The sequence below is a fragment of the Nematostella vectensis genome, chromosome 14 (genome assembly GCF_932526225.1).
Source record: "Nematostella vectensis chromosome 14, jaNemVect1.1, whole genome shotgun sequence".
Classification (NCBI taxonomy): domain Eukaryota; kingdom Metazoa; phylum Cnidaria; class Anthozoa; order Actiniaria; family Edwardsiidae; genus Nematostella; species Nematostella vectensis.
Genome location: NC_064047.1, coordinates 12023204 through 12040319, shown reverse-complemented (window position 1 = coordinate 12040319; position 17116 = coordinate 12023204). Strand labels below are relative to the sequence as shown.

At 41.8% G+C, this 17116-nt stretch overlaps 1 protein-coding gene across 3 annotated transcripts in view; it reads right to left on the bottom strand.

Moving 5' to 3' along the window:
* The window catches only part of LOC116611964, a 60303-nt gene that overhangs the window by 14183 nt on the left and 29004 nt on the right, over window positions 1–17116 (bottom strand). Inside the window, exons 9-11 of one of the 3 annotated variants that reach the window (XM_048722233.1) lie at window positions 6873–6914; window positions 6578–6743; window positions 6118–6506 (exon numbers count right to left, since the gene is read on the bottom strand). The exons of 1 other annotated variant lie outside the window; for it this stretch is intronic. In XM_048722233.1, the coding sequence (XP_048578190.1) occupies window positions 6692–6743; window positions 6873–6914 (94 nt within the window). In that variant the 3' untranslated portion in view covers window positions 6118–6506; window positions 6578–6691. Of the gene's footprint in view, window positions 1–6117; window positions 6507–6577; window positions 6744–6872; window positions 6915–14883; window positions 15614–17116 lie in introns of those variants that run through there. One more of the 3 variants, XM_048722232.1, reaches the window with a different exon arrangement.

Here is a 17116-nt window from a genome sequence, read left to right as displayed (position 1 = left end):
GATGTCGTTTTAGGACAAGCAAGCTCTTAAGCTAATGGAGAGTTCCTGTAGAAAAGAAGACAACCGTTACATTGTTGGGTTACCGTGGAAACAAGATAAAACCCTTCTCCCCGACAACCGTCCACTCGCAGAACAGATGTTAAGGTCACTAGAGACAGGTCTGCTTAAAAACCAAGACAAGGCAGACATGTATCAAAAGGTAATCGTCCAATACCAAGAAAACGGTTGGGCGAGAGAGCTTACCCAAGAGGAACTTGAGAGGCCCGTCAAGCCAGTCTACTATCTCCCAAATTTCGGCATATATCGACCGGACAGCAAGACAGCACCCCCTTAAGAATAGTATTCGATCCCGCTAGTGTGTACCAGGGTGTGTCTCTCAGCTCGTCCCTGTACAAAGGCCCAGGGCTAATCGGTGATCTGCTCGGCGTTCTATTGCGCTTCCGAGAAGACCAGGTTGCTTGTGTCGGGGACATTTCAAAGATGTTTCTTCAGATCTGCCTTCCGGAGGATGATAAGCAAGTCCATCGCTTCCTCTGGAGAGACCTAGACACTTCAAGACCGCCAGCTTTCTACGCCCTTCAGAGAGTGACCTTCGGCGAAAAACCATCCCCAGATATGGCCAGCTATGTGCTGTTAAGGATGGCCGATGAAAACAGTGAAGAGAGCCCGCTAGCAGCTACCCTGCTCAAAAGATGGACGATTTGATATTCTCATGTTCAACCGCAGAGGAAGCCACGAAGACCATCAAAGAGACTGACAGCGTTCTGTCGACAGGAAGTTTCAAGATAAAGCAGTGGATTTCGTCAGATACTGCAGTGCAAAGCCAGCCACCCCCACCCGGAAACAATGCCGGACACGCATCAGGGACGCCAACAGTCAATCTCGATGGGGAAGAAGGCACGAAGACTCTCGGAGTAGGATAGAACCGGCAGAGAGACACAATAAGCTTCGCCTCGAGGGATTTGAAGTTGAAAGCACTGACGAAGAGATCCGTACTCTCGAGCATCTCCCGGCTGTATGACCCTCTAGGCCTCGCGTCAGCCGTCACGATCAAAGCAAGAGTAGCGCTGCAAGAGGTTTGGAGGGCAGAACAGTTCGATTGGGACGATCCCCTTCCAGAAGAAACAAGTGCCATGTTGCTTTCACTACTGAAAGAGATCGAAAGCCTGAAGGAGGTCCAAATCCCGAGATGTCTCAAGCCCTATAACGCAGGCGACCGTGTTCGCCGACGCAAGCTGTAAGGCATATGGCGCCGTCGCCTACCTTGTCTGGCCGACTCCGCAAGGCCCAGAGGTCCGCATTGTGGCAGCGAAAGCCAGAGTAGCACCACTGCGCCAATCAACAGTCCCTAGACTAGAGCTGATGGCAGCTCTCGTAGCCTCCAGACTCGCGAAAACCATCGTCTCAGAGCTCAAGACAAAGCCGGAGAGCGTCGTCTTGTGGTCGGACTCCACGATAGTCCTGTCCTGGTTAAGATCCCGGTCCTCTGCATTCAAGCCCTTCGTAGGTGTTCGCATCGCCGAGATCGAGTCCGAGTGGGAACAAGGTCACTGGAGACATGTACCGACGGATCAAAATCCAGCTGACGACCTAAGCAGAGGCATCACTGTTGAAGAGCTAAGCAAAGGAGGATGGATGAGCGGTCAACCCTTCCTCAAGAAACCGAGAGCTGATTGGCCTAGTGAGGCAGTCATAACCCCAGAAGAAGAAGATCCGGAAAAGAAAAAAGAGACGCCAGTAAGTGCAATCGCCGCCGCCGTCTAGGAGGAACCACTACTAGATCCGCAATCCCAATCCAGATGGAGTCGCCTTGTGAGGATCACCGCATATTGTATGCGATTTGTAAGCAACCTCAAGTCCAGTGTGAATAACCCAGAGCAGAAGAAAACTAGTCACCTAGCACCTGCAGAAATCGAAGCCGCTGAAGAGTATTGGCTGCGGTTCAGTCAGCGAGCCATGAAGACAGAAGACTACCCGAATCTGTCGCCATTCATAGACGAGGATGGCTTGATGAGGGTAGGGAGCCGCCTGACCAGGACCAGCCTGCCGTATGACCAAGTGTATCCAGTACTCCTCCCAGCAAAGGATCACATCTCGACGCTGATCATGAGAGAGATGCATCAAATGACGAATCACGCAGGGCGAGAAAGAACCCTGTCTGAATCGCGTGCAAAGTACTGGATCCTACGAGGGAGAAATCGTGCAAATAAGATCACAAGAAAATGCGTGACTTGTAGGGAACAAAAGCAACCGCCACACACTACAATGATGGCTGATCTTCCGAAAGAAAGATTGCAGTTAGTCTCACCGCCTTTCAATATAACAGGAGTGGACTTATTCGGGCCATTCAGACTGAAGTATGGAAGAAAGCAATCGATCAAGGCATGGGGAGCAATCTTCACCTGTGCGACCGTACGAGCGGTGCACTTGAAAATCGTGGAGAACACATCAGCGGAAGCGTTGTCAGCTTGTCCAAGCAGTTAGACGATTCGCCGCAACCCACGGATGGCCAGAGACGTTGATCTCGGACAACGGAGGCTCGTTTGTAGGGGCAGAAGCAGAACTCCGCAAACTAGTCATCGATGAGAAGAAGTGTCTTGAAGACTTTGCGATGCTGCACAAGTTCAACTGGATCTTCATATCCCCCTACAGTCCCCATCAAGGAGGAATGTACGAGAGTTTGGTCAAGCAAGTCAAGCACTCACTTCACGTAACCGTAGGAGAGCAGAGACTCTCCTGGAGCGAGATGGCTACAGTATTCGCCGAAGTGAAGAGTATCCTGAACAGCCGCCCTCTGAGTTACAGTTCGGACGACCCCAACGATCCAAGACCCCTGACACCGAATCACCTCCTACTGGGATGAGCGTCGGTAAACACCCCTCATGGTCCATACGAAGACACAAAAAGAACCTCAGGAAGCGCTACCAGTTCGTGCAGACCATCGTCAACTACTTCTGGAGACGGTTCATCCGAGAGTACGTTCCAACGCTGATCAGTCGCGGCCGCTCCAAATGGCAGAAGAAAGGTCGCCAGATGAGCGTCGGAGATGTTGTCCTGCTAGTGGATTTCACGGCGCCACGTGGAAAATGGAGTCTTGGACGCGTCGTGGAGACCTACCCCGGGCAAGACGCACTCGTACGGAACGTGAGAGTCAAGACAGCCAACGGAGCGGAATATCAGAGGTCCGTCCAGCGCTGCTGCTTGATATGCGAAGCAGAGTAACAAATAGCGCCTTCTCATTGGCGCCCCCCGAGGATTTGTTGTAGATAGCGCATCGGACACTGTTTGTTTTCTAAGTGACTGATTCAATATGTAAGTAATTAAGTTTGATTGACACAAGTTGATAATTGCTGCTTAAAAGGCATCTGTAAATTGAGACCAGTTAGAGTCAATAGAGCACATGAGGAGATCGCAAGTTTAGAGCAGAGCTAAGTTTAAGCCAAGACCGCGCAGGAATCCACCCTTCAGGTACCATGATCAAGTTATATTAGCTTTATAGCGCATGATTTGTATGTTTTGTGTAGTAGTAATTATTCATTCAAGTGTATGTTCCATTGCTTGTAAGTTTAATTTCGTAAATCTCTATCGCTTCACAACTATGATCGGAATGTGTAGGAATATGCCCGAGATCTAGCCTAAATGCTGTAATTATTGATCTATTCCAGAATGTTTTTATATAATAAATATTGGAAGAAATCCTTGAGGCCGGTCTTAAATCGCTTCGTAGCCGGAATCTACTTCATATATTACCATTTGGCCATTTGCCACTAGCGCTTGACAAATGGCCATTCCAAATGACAAATGGCCAATGTGAGACAGTGTTGGACAGTATTGATTTTTATGGGACAATTTCAATAAACAACTAGAGAATTGTGTTGTATTTGTAGTGTTGTTGATCTTGATAAAAAATTTTCTAATTTTATGTCTGGATATTGTATAGCTATAGCCCACTCTATTTGACTTCAAAATACGTTTGTTTAAACAATATGTGTAGGGGCCACCTGTTGCGGTTTCGGCCGCGCGCCCCTGGATCGACCTGTTTGAAATGCATTGTGGGACGATTTTCCCATGTGAGTTTCTAGATCGGAAAAAAAGTAGACTTTTGTGAGTTGGATTATTAAATAAATAACTGGAATAACACAAGGAATCGCGGGTGTTACATATTGGCGACTCAGAGCGTGATTTAGGTGAGTAAGAAGCATTATGGCAAAAGAATTAGAAAACACGGTGAGACTTAAACTGTGCTCTTTGAGCGAATAGAAATTAACTGAACTGTGTAACGAATAAACCATCCAAAAACCTGAAAAGAAGGGAAAATTAGCAGTAATGTAGCGAACAGTACTAGATAATAATTAACTCTGTAACCTGATAAAATTAGAGCCAGGCAGTGCTAAGCCCCGCATATCGTACACGAATCAAACGATCAAACACGCGCACGACGATTTCTCCTGATATAGCCGGATCAAGTTTGTACGGTGTAATACAGACAATAAAGTTATAAAAAAATGAAAAAAAGGCAAATTGGGTTCAAGTCGGTGTCGTGTCATGTGTTATACCAGTGAAGGCGACCGGAAGGGAAATCCATTACAGTAAAAACTTGTCCCTTGTCCTCTCGAAAGGCACCGAGCATTGCTGGGTTCCACCGGTCAAGGGCAAGCCGCACATCGAGACGCGCACCTGCAATGGGTCTCTAAATTACCGAGCGGATATCGCCGCTAAAGCAGCTAGATTAGACATTGACATGTTTAAATGGGGGAAAACGAAAGAACTCAAACAAATCGAAATACTCAAAGAGTTAGCAGCGACAAGAGCCGAACTACAGGCTATCGAGAAAGTCGAAAGCGAAGCACAGAATCCCGAGCAGATTACGGGGAACGCCGCCGACCGCTTACATGATTATTTAGAGGAACAGCTACGTTCTATTTCCGGCAGTACAAAAACGCTCGATTTATCCAACCCGAATTCCGATCACCCCGCAAGTCAAGTTAATTCCGAGCCAAGGGTTCTCCATAATTCAAAAAGACCACTTCTACCTCTATCACAAACCGATTCTCGTGTACCTCTATCGAGCAATATACTGTCCCTCCCGCAGAGAACACTGACTCGATAACACGTTTAGCTGACCTCCTCGCAGAGCGAAACTCGCGCCACAGGCTCCCTCTTCCCGAGCCAAAGATCTTTAGGGGGAACCAATTAGAGTTTCCGAGGTGTCTAAGGGCTTTTGAGAACATTGTAGAGCGTCAGTCTAGTAACGCGGAGGAACGTTTGTACTCGGAAGATATGCGGCCGGCGAAGCTAAGGAAGCGACTTCGGGTTTTATAACGCAATGTACACCATCGTCTAGCGATCGAGCAAAGGAAATGCTCACTCGCCGCTATGGCAACCCGTACTTTCTGGCCGACCCATATCGACATAGACTACACGAGTGGCCAAGAGTGCAGGCGAACGACGGCGTCAGCCTACGGAAGTTTTCAGACTTCCTAGAACAAGCGAGCCAGCCATGTCAGCCTCACAATTTCTGAACGTGCTTAACGACCCAGAAGAGAACAAGAGGCTGGTTCAGAAGATCCCCGGGTACCTAATAAATCGCTGGAGTAGATTGGTCGAAGGTGGCTTACGACTGATGAGGAAAGAGACAATGAAGACGAGACCTTGCTCGATGCTTACTTCTCTCGCGGCACCTCCCGTGCGAAATGAAACTGGGATATTCCAAGACTTTCTGTAATATCCTTGAATATCTCACGATATTCATCTTAGAACATCCTGCGATTTCCTAGGATATTCAAGGTGTGAATTTTCACGGTAAATTTGGACCGATATTCCAGGATATTCTAGGATATCTCAAAAGGCATAGTCTTACTTTAAACAGGATTTTCTACGATATTCTGGAATATCCAATTGGATATAATGCGATTTTTGGAATATGCATTAATGTGACAGGGAATGCATAGATGCGTTGTTCCTTTTGCGATAAAGAACGATATTCTTAGACAATATTGGATTTTCTTTGATTTTAGTGAATGCATAATCGGATATTATTAGATTTTTCGGAATTGAAGGAAATTGAGGTTATTGTTATTGAAATATTGTCATTTTGCAGAATATTATACGCTTTTCTTGGATATCCGGTAATTTATTACAAATAGCTAGCAATATTTTCCAGCAAATAATTTTATTTTTAGAATACAGAACAAATTTACAATTATCTCAAAATTTGATAATCAACTTTATAATTTTCGGATACAACGTGAACAGTGACTTCTATAACGTTATAGAAATCAGCAAAAATCGTTAAAAGACAAAACCAAATTCGACAAAAAGTTGGTATACAACAAAAATTGCAAGGCAAGCTAAAATATCTCTATGATTATTAATGGACCATTAATGGACATTTCACTTAGCTTTACTTAAGGAATTTTTTGGTTTTGTCTTTTAAGGATTTTGCTGATTTCTAATCAGCTGGTCCATTTTCTCATCAGTCATTTCGTAATTTGCCCTCATTGCACCTGCAAAAATAATGGTAGTTGCAGTTAAGTAAGTGATACCTTTCTGCATTTCTCGCACTGTTGTGACTTACCATAAATTATCTGCATCTTGTTGCTGGTCCAGGGCATCCCTCTGGACCTTCCCTTCCCCTTCAGTGTGCACCGCATGAGCTCTTCTTCGGTAAAGAGGTCTGACAGGAGCCTCTTCACCCCTTCCAGGGGCTTTGACAGATATTTAATTTTCTGCTTTTGTTGTGACTGTAAATAATAAATTGAACAATTAATTGAAAACAACTAAAATCAATGTATAAGCAATCAGGCATGTATATAGTCTATACGAGTTCTATGTTCCGGTTATATTGTTTGTTTGATGTTTTATCGACGTACCACTGGACTGGGCTGATCCTCTGCAGGAACATCTTTGTAAACCTATAAAAATACAAAAAAGAACACTTAATATTCTCTATGTGATAACAGCGGAGAGGACTATTACAATGTGCAAAAACCGCACAGTAACAGCCTTTAAAAATCCAAAACTACTTGCTGATAGTGTTATATTCACTGCATTCGGCTACTAATATATGATACATAATTACCAAAATCATAAAATCCAGGCCGGGCAGGAGAAAAGTACCGAATGACATAATTTGAATTTGTGCCTAAATATTTCCTATGTTTGAGAGCCAAATTCCTCATATCCAGGGAGTGGATTCAGAATATCGAAGCCGCCGTTTAACCAATAACAACCATTTCGTTTTTGTCATAAGTATTGCAACTTCAGCATAATCACACGGTGTAAACTCACCTTGAGTTTTCTTTTCAGGTTTTTTACCTCTTGTTTAAGTTTAAGCACTTTGGACCAGACAAAAGCACTTAAAATTTATCGCGTTTTGCCAGGACGATCGGGGTAATTACCGCTCGGGTCTACAGTATCCTTAAGTGTTTACTTTACGTTACTTCTAGGTAAATAACATTACATTAACACTAATATACTATTTTAGCAAAGTATTATCAATTGTGTGAAGGTAAATTAACTAACACAAACATTCACGTAAGGGATGCGAAGAATGCATTTAATATTTTGTGGATGTTCCTATTCTTATTATGTTTTAGCTTTAATTCACCCTTAGCAAAGTTACATTTTAAAGCATAAGAGAGAAGGTTGAAGATATTTTTCTAATATTTGCTTACTTTAAAACTTACTCAAGAATAAGAAAATGATAAAGCCCTATCTTTGCAAGTTAAGTAAAGTAATTTAAAAAAGTAAAAGAAATTGGGACAGTACAGGCAGGGAATGAGTACTTTTACCTCAAATCCACTATGTGTGATTTGCTGATATAATTAATGTATAGCAATTTGTAATGTATTTGTTTATTGTTTTTAATTTTGTAGAGAATAAAATAGCACCCAGTTTTTTGTGAGAAACTTTTATAATTGATCCTCGTTTTAAAATAAATATGACCTCCCTTCACACCTGAAAGCCTTCCCTGTTAATCAAAGCATAAATTTATTTTGCTAATTTTGCTGTATCAGTTGTCTATCAAGTATAGTTTAGTTAATGATATCCTTAGTAATGTCAATAAATGCTTTTATTCCCTAGACGGACACCTTTTAATAATGATTGCAGTATTTATAGAACATGCAATCTTTATATGTTTAACATATTGTGCCGTTTTTGTGGGTGGAGGAACATGATGCATAATGAAAGTGCAGAGAAGGGGGATTCTACACAAGTTTATGCTGAAAAAAAGTCATGCTGGCTCCGCTTTTAGGCAGTGCCTAAATCTTTATATTAATTAACTCTGTAACCTGATAAAACTAGAGCAAAACAGTGATTAAAGCCCCGAATAATCGTATAGGAATCGAACGATCAAACACGCGCACGACGTTTTCCCCTGATATAGCCGGATCAAGTTTTTACGGTGTAATACAGACAATAAAGTTATAAAAAAATGTGTTATATCAGTAAAGGCGACCGGAAGAGAAATCCATTACAAGTAATACAGGCAATTACCAATTACCTGGACAAGGAGGAATTGGAAGTTGATAAATTACAGGCTATTTTGGAAGCAGTGAAGAATTTGTTGAATGAAAGCCTCAGTTTTCTATGCGAAGAGAGTTTAAGATTGCCGGTCAGATTGGCTCAATAAAGATCACCTCAGCTTTTCAAGTCTAGTACATCAAATTAAAGCAGGCACAAGTAATGGGTATACTGAGAAAGAAATTATGGGAGCTGTCAGAAAAGCAGTTAACCCAGGTCTTTGTTTGAGAACGGGTAAACAGGGTTTGAATTTAGTCCAGACAAGAAGAATGTTGAGGGCACATTACCAGGAGAAAAGTGCCACCGAGCTGTATTCACAGCTGACAACAGCCGTCCAAGCCTCTAGTGAGTCCCCTTAAGATTTTCTTGTCATTTTGCTTGATCTGAGACAGAAAGTATTATTGGCATCCCAAGAAATAGAATCAGAATGCCTGGACGATGTATTGGTATATAGAAAGACGTTTTCCCAGCATTTGGCTGATATAAAGCAGGTATTTTAATACCTTAAGAAGCACGGTATCAACTAAAACCGTCTAAATGCGAACTATTTAGGCGAAAGGTGAGATACTTAGGAGAATCATATCAGCATTAGGATAATCATATCAGCAAGTGGTTATAGTATGGATCCGGCGGACACAGCTGCTATCAATGCACTGATAGAGAAAAGGCCAGCCATTGTGGGCGAGCTGAGAAAGATTCTGGGTTTCCTTGGATATTATCGACAGTATATCAAAGGACTTCTCGCGTCATGCCAAATCACTGTACGACTTACTGTCACCCCCCGAGGAAGTCCAGGACCAGATGTACCAGAGAAGAAAGTCTGTGTCAGGTAAGAACACAAGCATCCAGTTAACTGGCTTCCGTGTCACCAGCAGAAACTTGAATTTCTGATTTCCCAGCTGGCATCCCCGCCTGTTATGGCCTTTCCAGACTTTCCAGAGAAGCCTTTCATATTGCATACTGACGCGTCTAAAGACGGTCTCGGCGCCGTACTTTATCAGCAGCAAACATTCGGTCTCAGGGTTCTGGGATATGCTTTAAGGACATTAACGGCCGCAGAGAGGAACTATCACCTCCACGCAGGAAAGCTATAGTTCCTCGCTCTTAAATAGGCCATTACGGAGAAGTTTCGAGACTACCTTTGCTATGCGCCTTCATTCACAATCTACACAGACAACAACCCATTGACCTATATGTTAACCACGGCTAAGCTTAACGCAACAGGTCACCGGTGGGTAGCGGAGTTAGCGGACTATAACTTCACTATCAAGTACCGCCCGGGGACGATGAACATCGACGCAGATACGCTGTCTAGACTACCACTAGAGCCGGAAGAATTGATGACCTGTTGCACTGAAGAAATGGACAGAGCGAGTGTGATGGCAGCGATGCAGCCTTTGAGTGAAGACCGAGAAAACAATAGTCCGTGGGTCAACACAGTCACCTCAAGGTATGGCGAAGTAAGCGCGGAACCAATTACGACGCAACTACGATTCAAAAAATGACGCCAAATGAGATACTAAAACACCAACAAGAGGACCCGGTTATCGAGAAAGTCATGGAGTACAAGCTGAAAGGACTGCATCCATCCCCTAAGGACCGGAAGTATTGGGACAGCGAAGTACGTACTCTTAAGGCAACTAAGTAGGCTCCATAACCATGGCGACGGAACACTTTGGCGAGAAACAAAGACAAAAAGACAGTTGGTCCTCCCATCAAAATTAAAATCGCTAGTTTATGAAGAGCTGCACCCTTGGAGATTATTGCCATTGATTTCCTCCATCTAGAGAAAAGTTCCCGTGGAAATGTGTACATCTTGCTTTTCGTGGACCACTTAACAAGATTCTGTCAGGCCTACCCAACAAGAAACAAGTCGGCCCCGACGGTGGCGAAGAAGATCTATGATGATTTAATACCTCGGTTCGGGTTTCCATCCAGAATTCATCACGATGAGGGCAGGGAATTGTTGTGTAATATTGCCAACAGCCACACCCGCCACAATTGTAAATAAATCTGCTTTGATACCTAGTCCTTTATGGGAGATTGTCGCTCTGACTTAAAAGTCTATAAGCGGTTTCTCCTTTCTATAAGAGACTATAGGTTCATTAAAGATTCTAGCCGTATGAGGCTGAGATCCGTGATAAGTTGCCAGTTTTTTATAAGAATCTTTAGAAGATTCTGTTTAGCCGGGTGGAACCTCATGACAAAATGTTAAGATTCGTTTATTAGATGCCATGTTTGCCTCAAAACGCATTTTGCCTGTCCGTGAATTGAACACTCGCCGTTATGTATGTTGTGAAATCCCGTAACCGTTGCGGATTTCTGCTTAGAAGGTGGCAAGTGGGAAATTTGTTCTCAACGGACGTAGGCCATCTCCCTAGACACAAACCCTTCTTATAACTAAGAGGGTGGCAAGAGAAGAGAATGCGTGTACTGAAAAGTTTCAGTAAGCTATGGACATCAAAGATATTTAAATCAATGAATCTTTCGCCCTTTTATATACTTCTGATGAAGTAAATAAAGTGCGTAGTGTCTTTGAGATTACACTTTTGCTTGAGCGTTATATGCCGCAGAAATAGATCTACGGAGGACCATATACGCTAGACGTGGTTTATGAGGTGACAAAAGCCTTAGGAGACATATTATATGTCTTTGTGGTGGAATTTGTCGTTCTTTAATGTTTCACGTCTATAGGAGCGTTGCTCGACCTGACATAAGCGCTTTCTTTGTGCATGTTAAGTTTCTTAGAGTTATTTAGGACATATCTGCAGTACAGCTCACTCCTGTTTTAATAGATTTCTTAAAATCAAACAGGAAGATTTGAGGCTGCCGAGAATCGCCACTGTAACTGGTAGAATTCAAAGTGCACTTTGGCTAAATCTGGCTTTTTCTGAGGGCTCGCTCATCTCGTCTAAGGTGCCTTCCGATGTCATCGTTTGATGAAAAATCGGCGGGCGGTTATAGCGTTTACAAGACCGGTTTCGCACTCTTAATGAAGAGACCTTCGTCAGTTGTTTTTCGCTAGGTTGCTAATGAGGACTTCGTAAAGTATGCTCGATTAGCAATATGCGCTACAGACCCCCAGGGGAGTAACGCACTACTACCCCAGTGCACCATTTGTATACTAACTCGTCAAATAAAACTGGGAAGCATTCCTGAAGTTATTTTGCAAGATGAAAGTAACTTTATCAAGTTTATCAAAGACGGTGTGATGAGCTTTTGTAAGAACTGACCACTCTTTTTCAAGCTGTATTATGCATAGCTGAGGAAATAAGCTCCTCTGGTCGCGATAGTTATCATGTTATAAGTATTGTTAATGTTATTGTAACGGATATTGTTGGGACGCCAATTATTTTTTTGGCAGAGTATGTAGGGGCGGGTTTTACATATGATAGCATAAATAGATATTGTTGTTTACTTTGCACTTATGTGAATAAAATAATAAATGTTATCAACAAAGGAAATAATACAATGTGATAGCACATTGTGGATGGTCAAAGCAATTTTTAAGATATTTCAATTTTTAAACTCTCTCTCATTAGTCATTAGTGTCAAAAACAGCGCGATAAGAAGGGCCAATATTCATGTGCGTGTGTTGTATTATTTAAAGTCACTAGAAGATGTATTTAAATGCTTAGGGTTTAAAGATATGAGGTAGGAGAAATATTAGCCAGGTTCGATAATCAGTGAATTATATTGTCTGAGTATTAGTATCATTTACAAAACTGGGACACTTGTCGTGATTTATAGCGAATGTCCCTATTTACGATAGGCATGACCGGGTTATTCTAGAAAAATGCAAATGTGTGTTTATATTATGTTAAGGGATAGACTTTTTGATATTTAAAGTGTGGGGGGGTTGACAAATACCAACAAAAATAGGAAAAGCAAGAGCAAAATTTTTAGAAAACAAAGCCATTCTGACAAAAAAAAAACGGTAAAGATTTCAGCCGAATAAATATTCGCGCATGAAGTAATAGCACAACAGAGGGTGCATGGGATGGCAGAGCTCCAGGAAAATTTCACTGCCCCAAAAAGCGATAGCCGATAATTCTATACCCCTGGAATACTCGTCTAGTTAAAGCAGCATTGGAAAATTTCAATGCCCCAAAAAGCGATAACCGATAATTCGATACCCCTGTAATACTCGTCTAGTTAAAGCAGCATTGGAAAATTTCACTGCCCCAAAAAGCGATAACCGATAATTCTATACCCCTGGAATACTCGTCTAGTTAAAGCAGCATTGGAAAATTTCACTGCCCCAAAAAGCGATAGCCGATAATTCTATACCCCTGAAATACTCGTCTAGTTAAAGGAGCATTGGAAAATTTCACTGCCCCAAAAAGCGATAACCGATAATTCTATACCCCTGGAATAGTAGTCTAGTTAAAGCAGCATTGGAAAATTTCACTGCCCCAAAAAGCCATAACCGATAATTCTATACCCCTGGAATACTCGTCTAGTCAAAGCAGCATTGGAAAATTTCACTGCCCCAAAAAAGCGATAGCCGATAATTCTATACCCCTGGAATACTCGTCTAGTTAAAGCAGCATTGGAAAATTTCACTGTTTGAAAGCTCACTGTTGGCAGACGGAAACCTCAACCGGCGAAAAACGAAAGAATCTATTAGAATCCGCGCTATTTAACAGACCATGCGCTCTAAATTATCAGTCACCTCCTCAAAGAAACTTCTAATAGGCACACTGCTTTTACAATTTTGTAATATTTTTCGCGTACCATTACAAATGATTGGAGATAGTTACGTAATCTACCGGAAGTAAGCTGGTGACATTACCACCCTCACAAGTGGTATAATTTTATAGAGAGGCCACTCCACCACAACAACCACCCTCACAAGTGGTATAATTTTATAGAGAGGCCACTCCACCACAACAACAGGGTACAGATATGCAACTTTATTCATCCACGAATTTATATACGCTTACAGAAAACGCGAAAACACCGTTGCATTGCAAGTTTACAAGTGTGTTGTGGGGCGGTCTTTACAATTCAAGCTAGTCATGTTTCAAATACTGCTACTCTTTAAAGTTTTGTTTTGTTGCCCGAACTGATGTCCAATCTACTTTTCCAAGGAATGTCTCATTTGTTTCTCGTTTTTCATCACACGCCAAATCTGTTTTTCTGTTCCGCCTCCTGTCAAGCAAGGCGCGCGAGCTCAGCAGTCACATATCGAACACGATAGAAGCGAACAGACCCCCCCCCCCCCCCCCGTCATCCAATTCAATAATTTTATTGGGCACCTTTTCATCTTTGATTCACGGGTTTTGCCGAATACATTCATATTAAAAAAGACAGCAGGTATTCAAGTCGTTCTCCTATCCCTGATGTTTTTCATCATCTTACTTTGTAGCGATGTCATTATAGATCTAATTACAACGCACTTTCCCTTATTTTTGTTGCTTCCCAAAAAAATTGAACTATTTCTTTTGTCGCGCTCTCCTGGTTCAAACTGAGCAATCGCTTTCAAATCTGTTTTGTTGCGAATTTAAAAAAAAAAACATATATTTATTCATTCCTTTAATTCATTATATGCCGGGCATTTTATCAGTGTTGTTCCTTGTCCTCGACTTTGACCAAGCATATTGGGCACGTTTTTCGTTCAGGGGTTTTGTGTCGTCCTGTTTTGATAGCTAGTTTGTGGTTGCTTAATAATGCACACTAGCAACATAACAACATGGGCGCGCGCACTATGTTTAGCCCGTCATAACAACATGGACATCAGGACATAAAAGAAAAAACATGTTTTTTTAATCTTATGTCGTTATGTCGAAGATAAGAGTGCGCGCGCCCATGTCGTAACGTCGATATGTCGCTAGTGTGCACTGGGCATAAACTTTGTGAACGCAATTCTGCGATTTTAACTTGGGAGAGATAATGTGAACGCTCTTAAATTTCCTTAATGTTCTCAATTTGGTTTTATGTCGAGGGTCTTTCTATTCATAGTTATTAATTTCATTTAACTTGTTGTTCTATATATGTCAGACTCTGTCTTATAAGATTTATTGGTATTTCTGCGTCGGGTGTGGTTTACCATACCTTAAATATATTTAATTGTGTGTTTTTAAAATTCTTTTTTTCCGCGTCATAAAGAGTCGTGCATCGCTACATTAGAAAGTTTCGTACGGTCTGAATTTCTTAGAACCCCCAATATTTCAATGCTCTGCATTTTGCTTGAGTTCGCAAAGGGAGTCAACCAGCCTCCACCAGGCACGCATTTGAGCTTCAATATTTATTTACCCCCAGGAGCCATCTAATAAATTCTGATTGCACTTCCTCGCCTTGTACCTTGCTAATATCGGAGTCCCTTCCCCTTCCCTCTACGCAAAGACACACGGGTTAGGCATCGTTCTTAATTTTTAAAAAAGAAGTAAAAAACACACACACAACTTGTACGTGGTTATCTAGACCAAACAACATATTGTTTCTAACAGCTTATAGGAATAATTATTAAAATTTACTATTTGCATTTGTGTTATAAAATTCGGATATATATAAACTCGAGATGTACACGTTTTTAAATAAGGTTGGACTAAAGTAAAGTGTGCCGTAACCCTCGCTAGCGGGGTTTTCACAGCATGTGATATTTTGTGATTTACATGCTACCCAAGATGCACCGCGGGTCACATCACAAGATGGTGAAGCGTTATTCAAAATACATTATTCTCATGACACAGTACCAACTAACAAATATTTACACGTCTTTATGTCTATTGTCACTTTACAGACGCTCAGAGCTGTATTCAGTCCACCACCTCGTGAAATACCTCCATTTCGTCGGGTGTGAATCTGTATTTGCCAGCAAAGACGTCACACGGGCCATCAGATGGGGCGCCCTGGGGACGAGCGTACGTTTGTGACCACGTATAGGACCCTTCATTACCCCCCGCGTTGTCAGCGATAAACAGGTCATGATCACCACCAAACACCGGACCGCATCTTGTGTAGTCACAAATGGCGTTTCTATCTGGCGTGCGCCTCAATGGCAACTTTTCAGGGCGGTAGCCATTCTTGTTACACAGCGTGAACAAGAATGACTTGGTGGAAGACTGCCGTCCACGGTCACTCACTTTAAAGAACATAAAACAAAATGCGTTATTTTAAAATACAAACTAGAATAAAAACAGCAAAAACCGTGCCGAACTCGTATTATTTAAATTCAAGGAAATTGAGTCTTCACCCCTAACCCCGAAGAAACATCTTTCCAAAAGGAACAATTGACTCTTGCTAGATTTATCTATTTTTGTACGAGTAATAAGCACTAATTTTTAACACCTTTTATAGGGGCCGAAATACCTAGTGTCAGAAAATGAAAAAAAGGTTTTGAAACAAGCCCCTCTCTCTAATCGAGCAGATTTTGTCAAGACAAAAAGAAATAATCGCCAGGGGCTTATTAGAGATTTTAATGGAGATTTATTAGATGCCGTGTTTGCAAAAAGTTGATCAAAAGGAATAGAAATACAGTCCTACCACATTTTATATAATAACTAGTATCTCCTCTGATGAGTGAATGCCAAGCTATTTTACCGTGAAATACATCTAAGGATGGTGATTGAAGTGCCGATGGGAAAAAGATACAATTGATCCCTTACCCACAACCCTTCAATGGAGCTCAAAGTTGTATTTTCAGTCAAAAAAAAAACGGTAAAAAATAATATTCGAAATTCTATTAATTAGCATAAGATAGAAAGCAAAAATAATCAAAATTATTTCCCATTGTATGAATTAATGTTAGGGGCACAAGCCGGGATCCTTTAGACGGAGATGAAGATGAAGGCAAGGCTGGCGTTTTTCAATGCTTTCCAAATGTTTGGCCACAGCAGCAGCATAAGTACAGAATTAGGCTCGCTATATTTATACCCTTGGACCAGACAGATACCCATGTAGTGGTCCCACATGAATGGAAATATGTAAAACAATCTTGAATGTAGAACAATTCAAGAGGAAACGGAGAAAATTTGGCAAAACGAACCAATCAGACAAAAGCGTGAGGGCGTGGGAAATCACAGAGTTGGTCTCTCGTCCCTGCTTATTTACAGAATAATCTATGAAGTCAAGGTAACTCTAAAATAACACTAACGATGAAGCAACTTTTAAAACTTAACTGCGCATGCTGAAAGAGCGCGTGTCTACAACAGTTTCGCCTAATTGAAATAACGATAGAAGTATAGATGTCTAAACCAAGGGGTGAGGGCGGTGGCATACAATTTAGAAAGAATTTAACTGTTCAAACAAAATTTCCAAAACAAAAAGAAACCGGAGATTTCGCCACGTATAAGAAACAGTACACTCCCTGGATTTAGACGCACCAAAAGGTCATCGATGCGGAGGGTCCACGGGCGTGCTAAAATCTAGACTTAGGAAACCATCAATTGTAAACAAAATCAAAATTATCCTTAAAAGATAAATAAAACTTCAAGATAGGAACATGAAATACTAGACGACAATAACCTATAACCTAAACAATATAACAAACCGTCCTATAACATACATCCCTTGTCAAACTTGTGTTTGTCCCCAAACACGATAAATTATGAAACGATTATTAGAAAGATTATCGAAAGAAAAATAA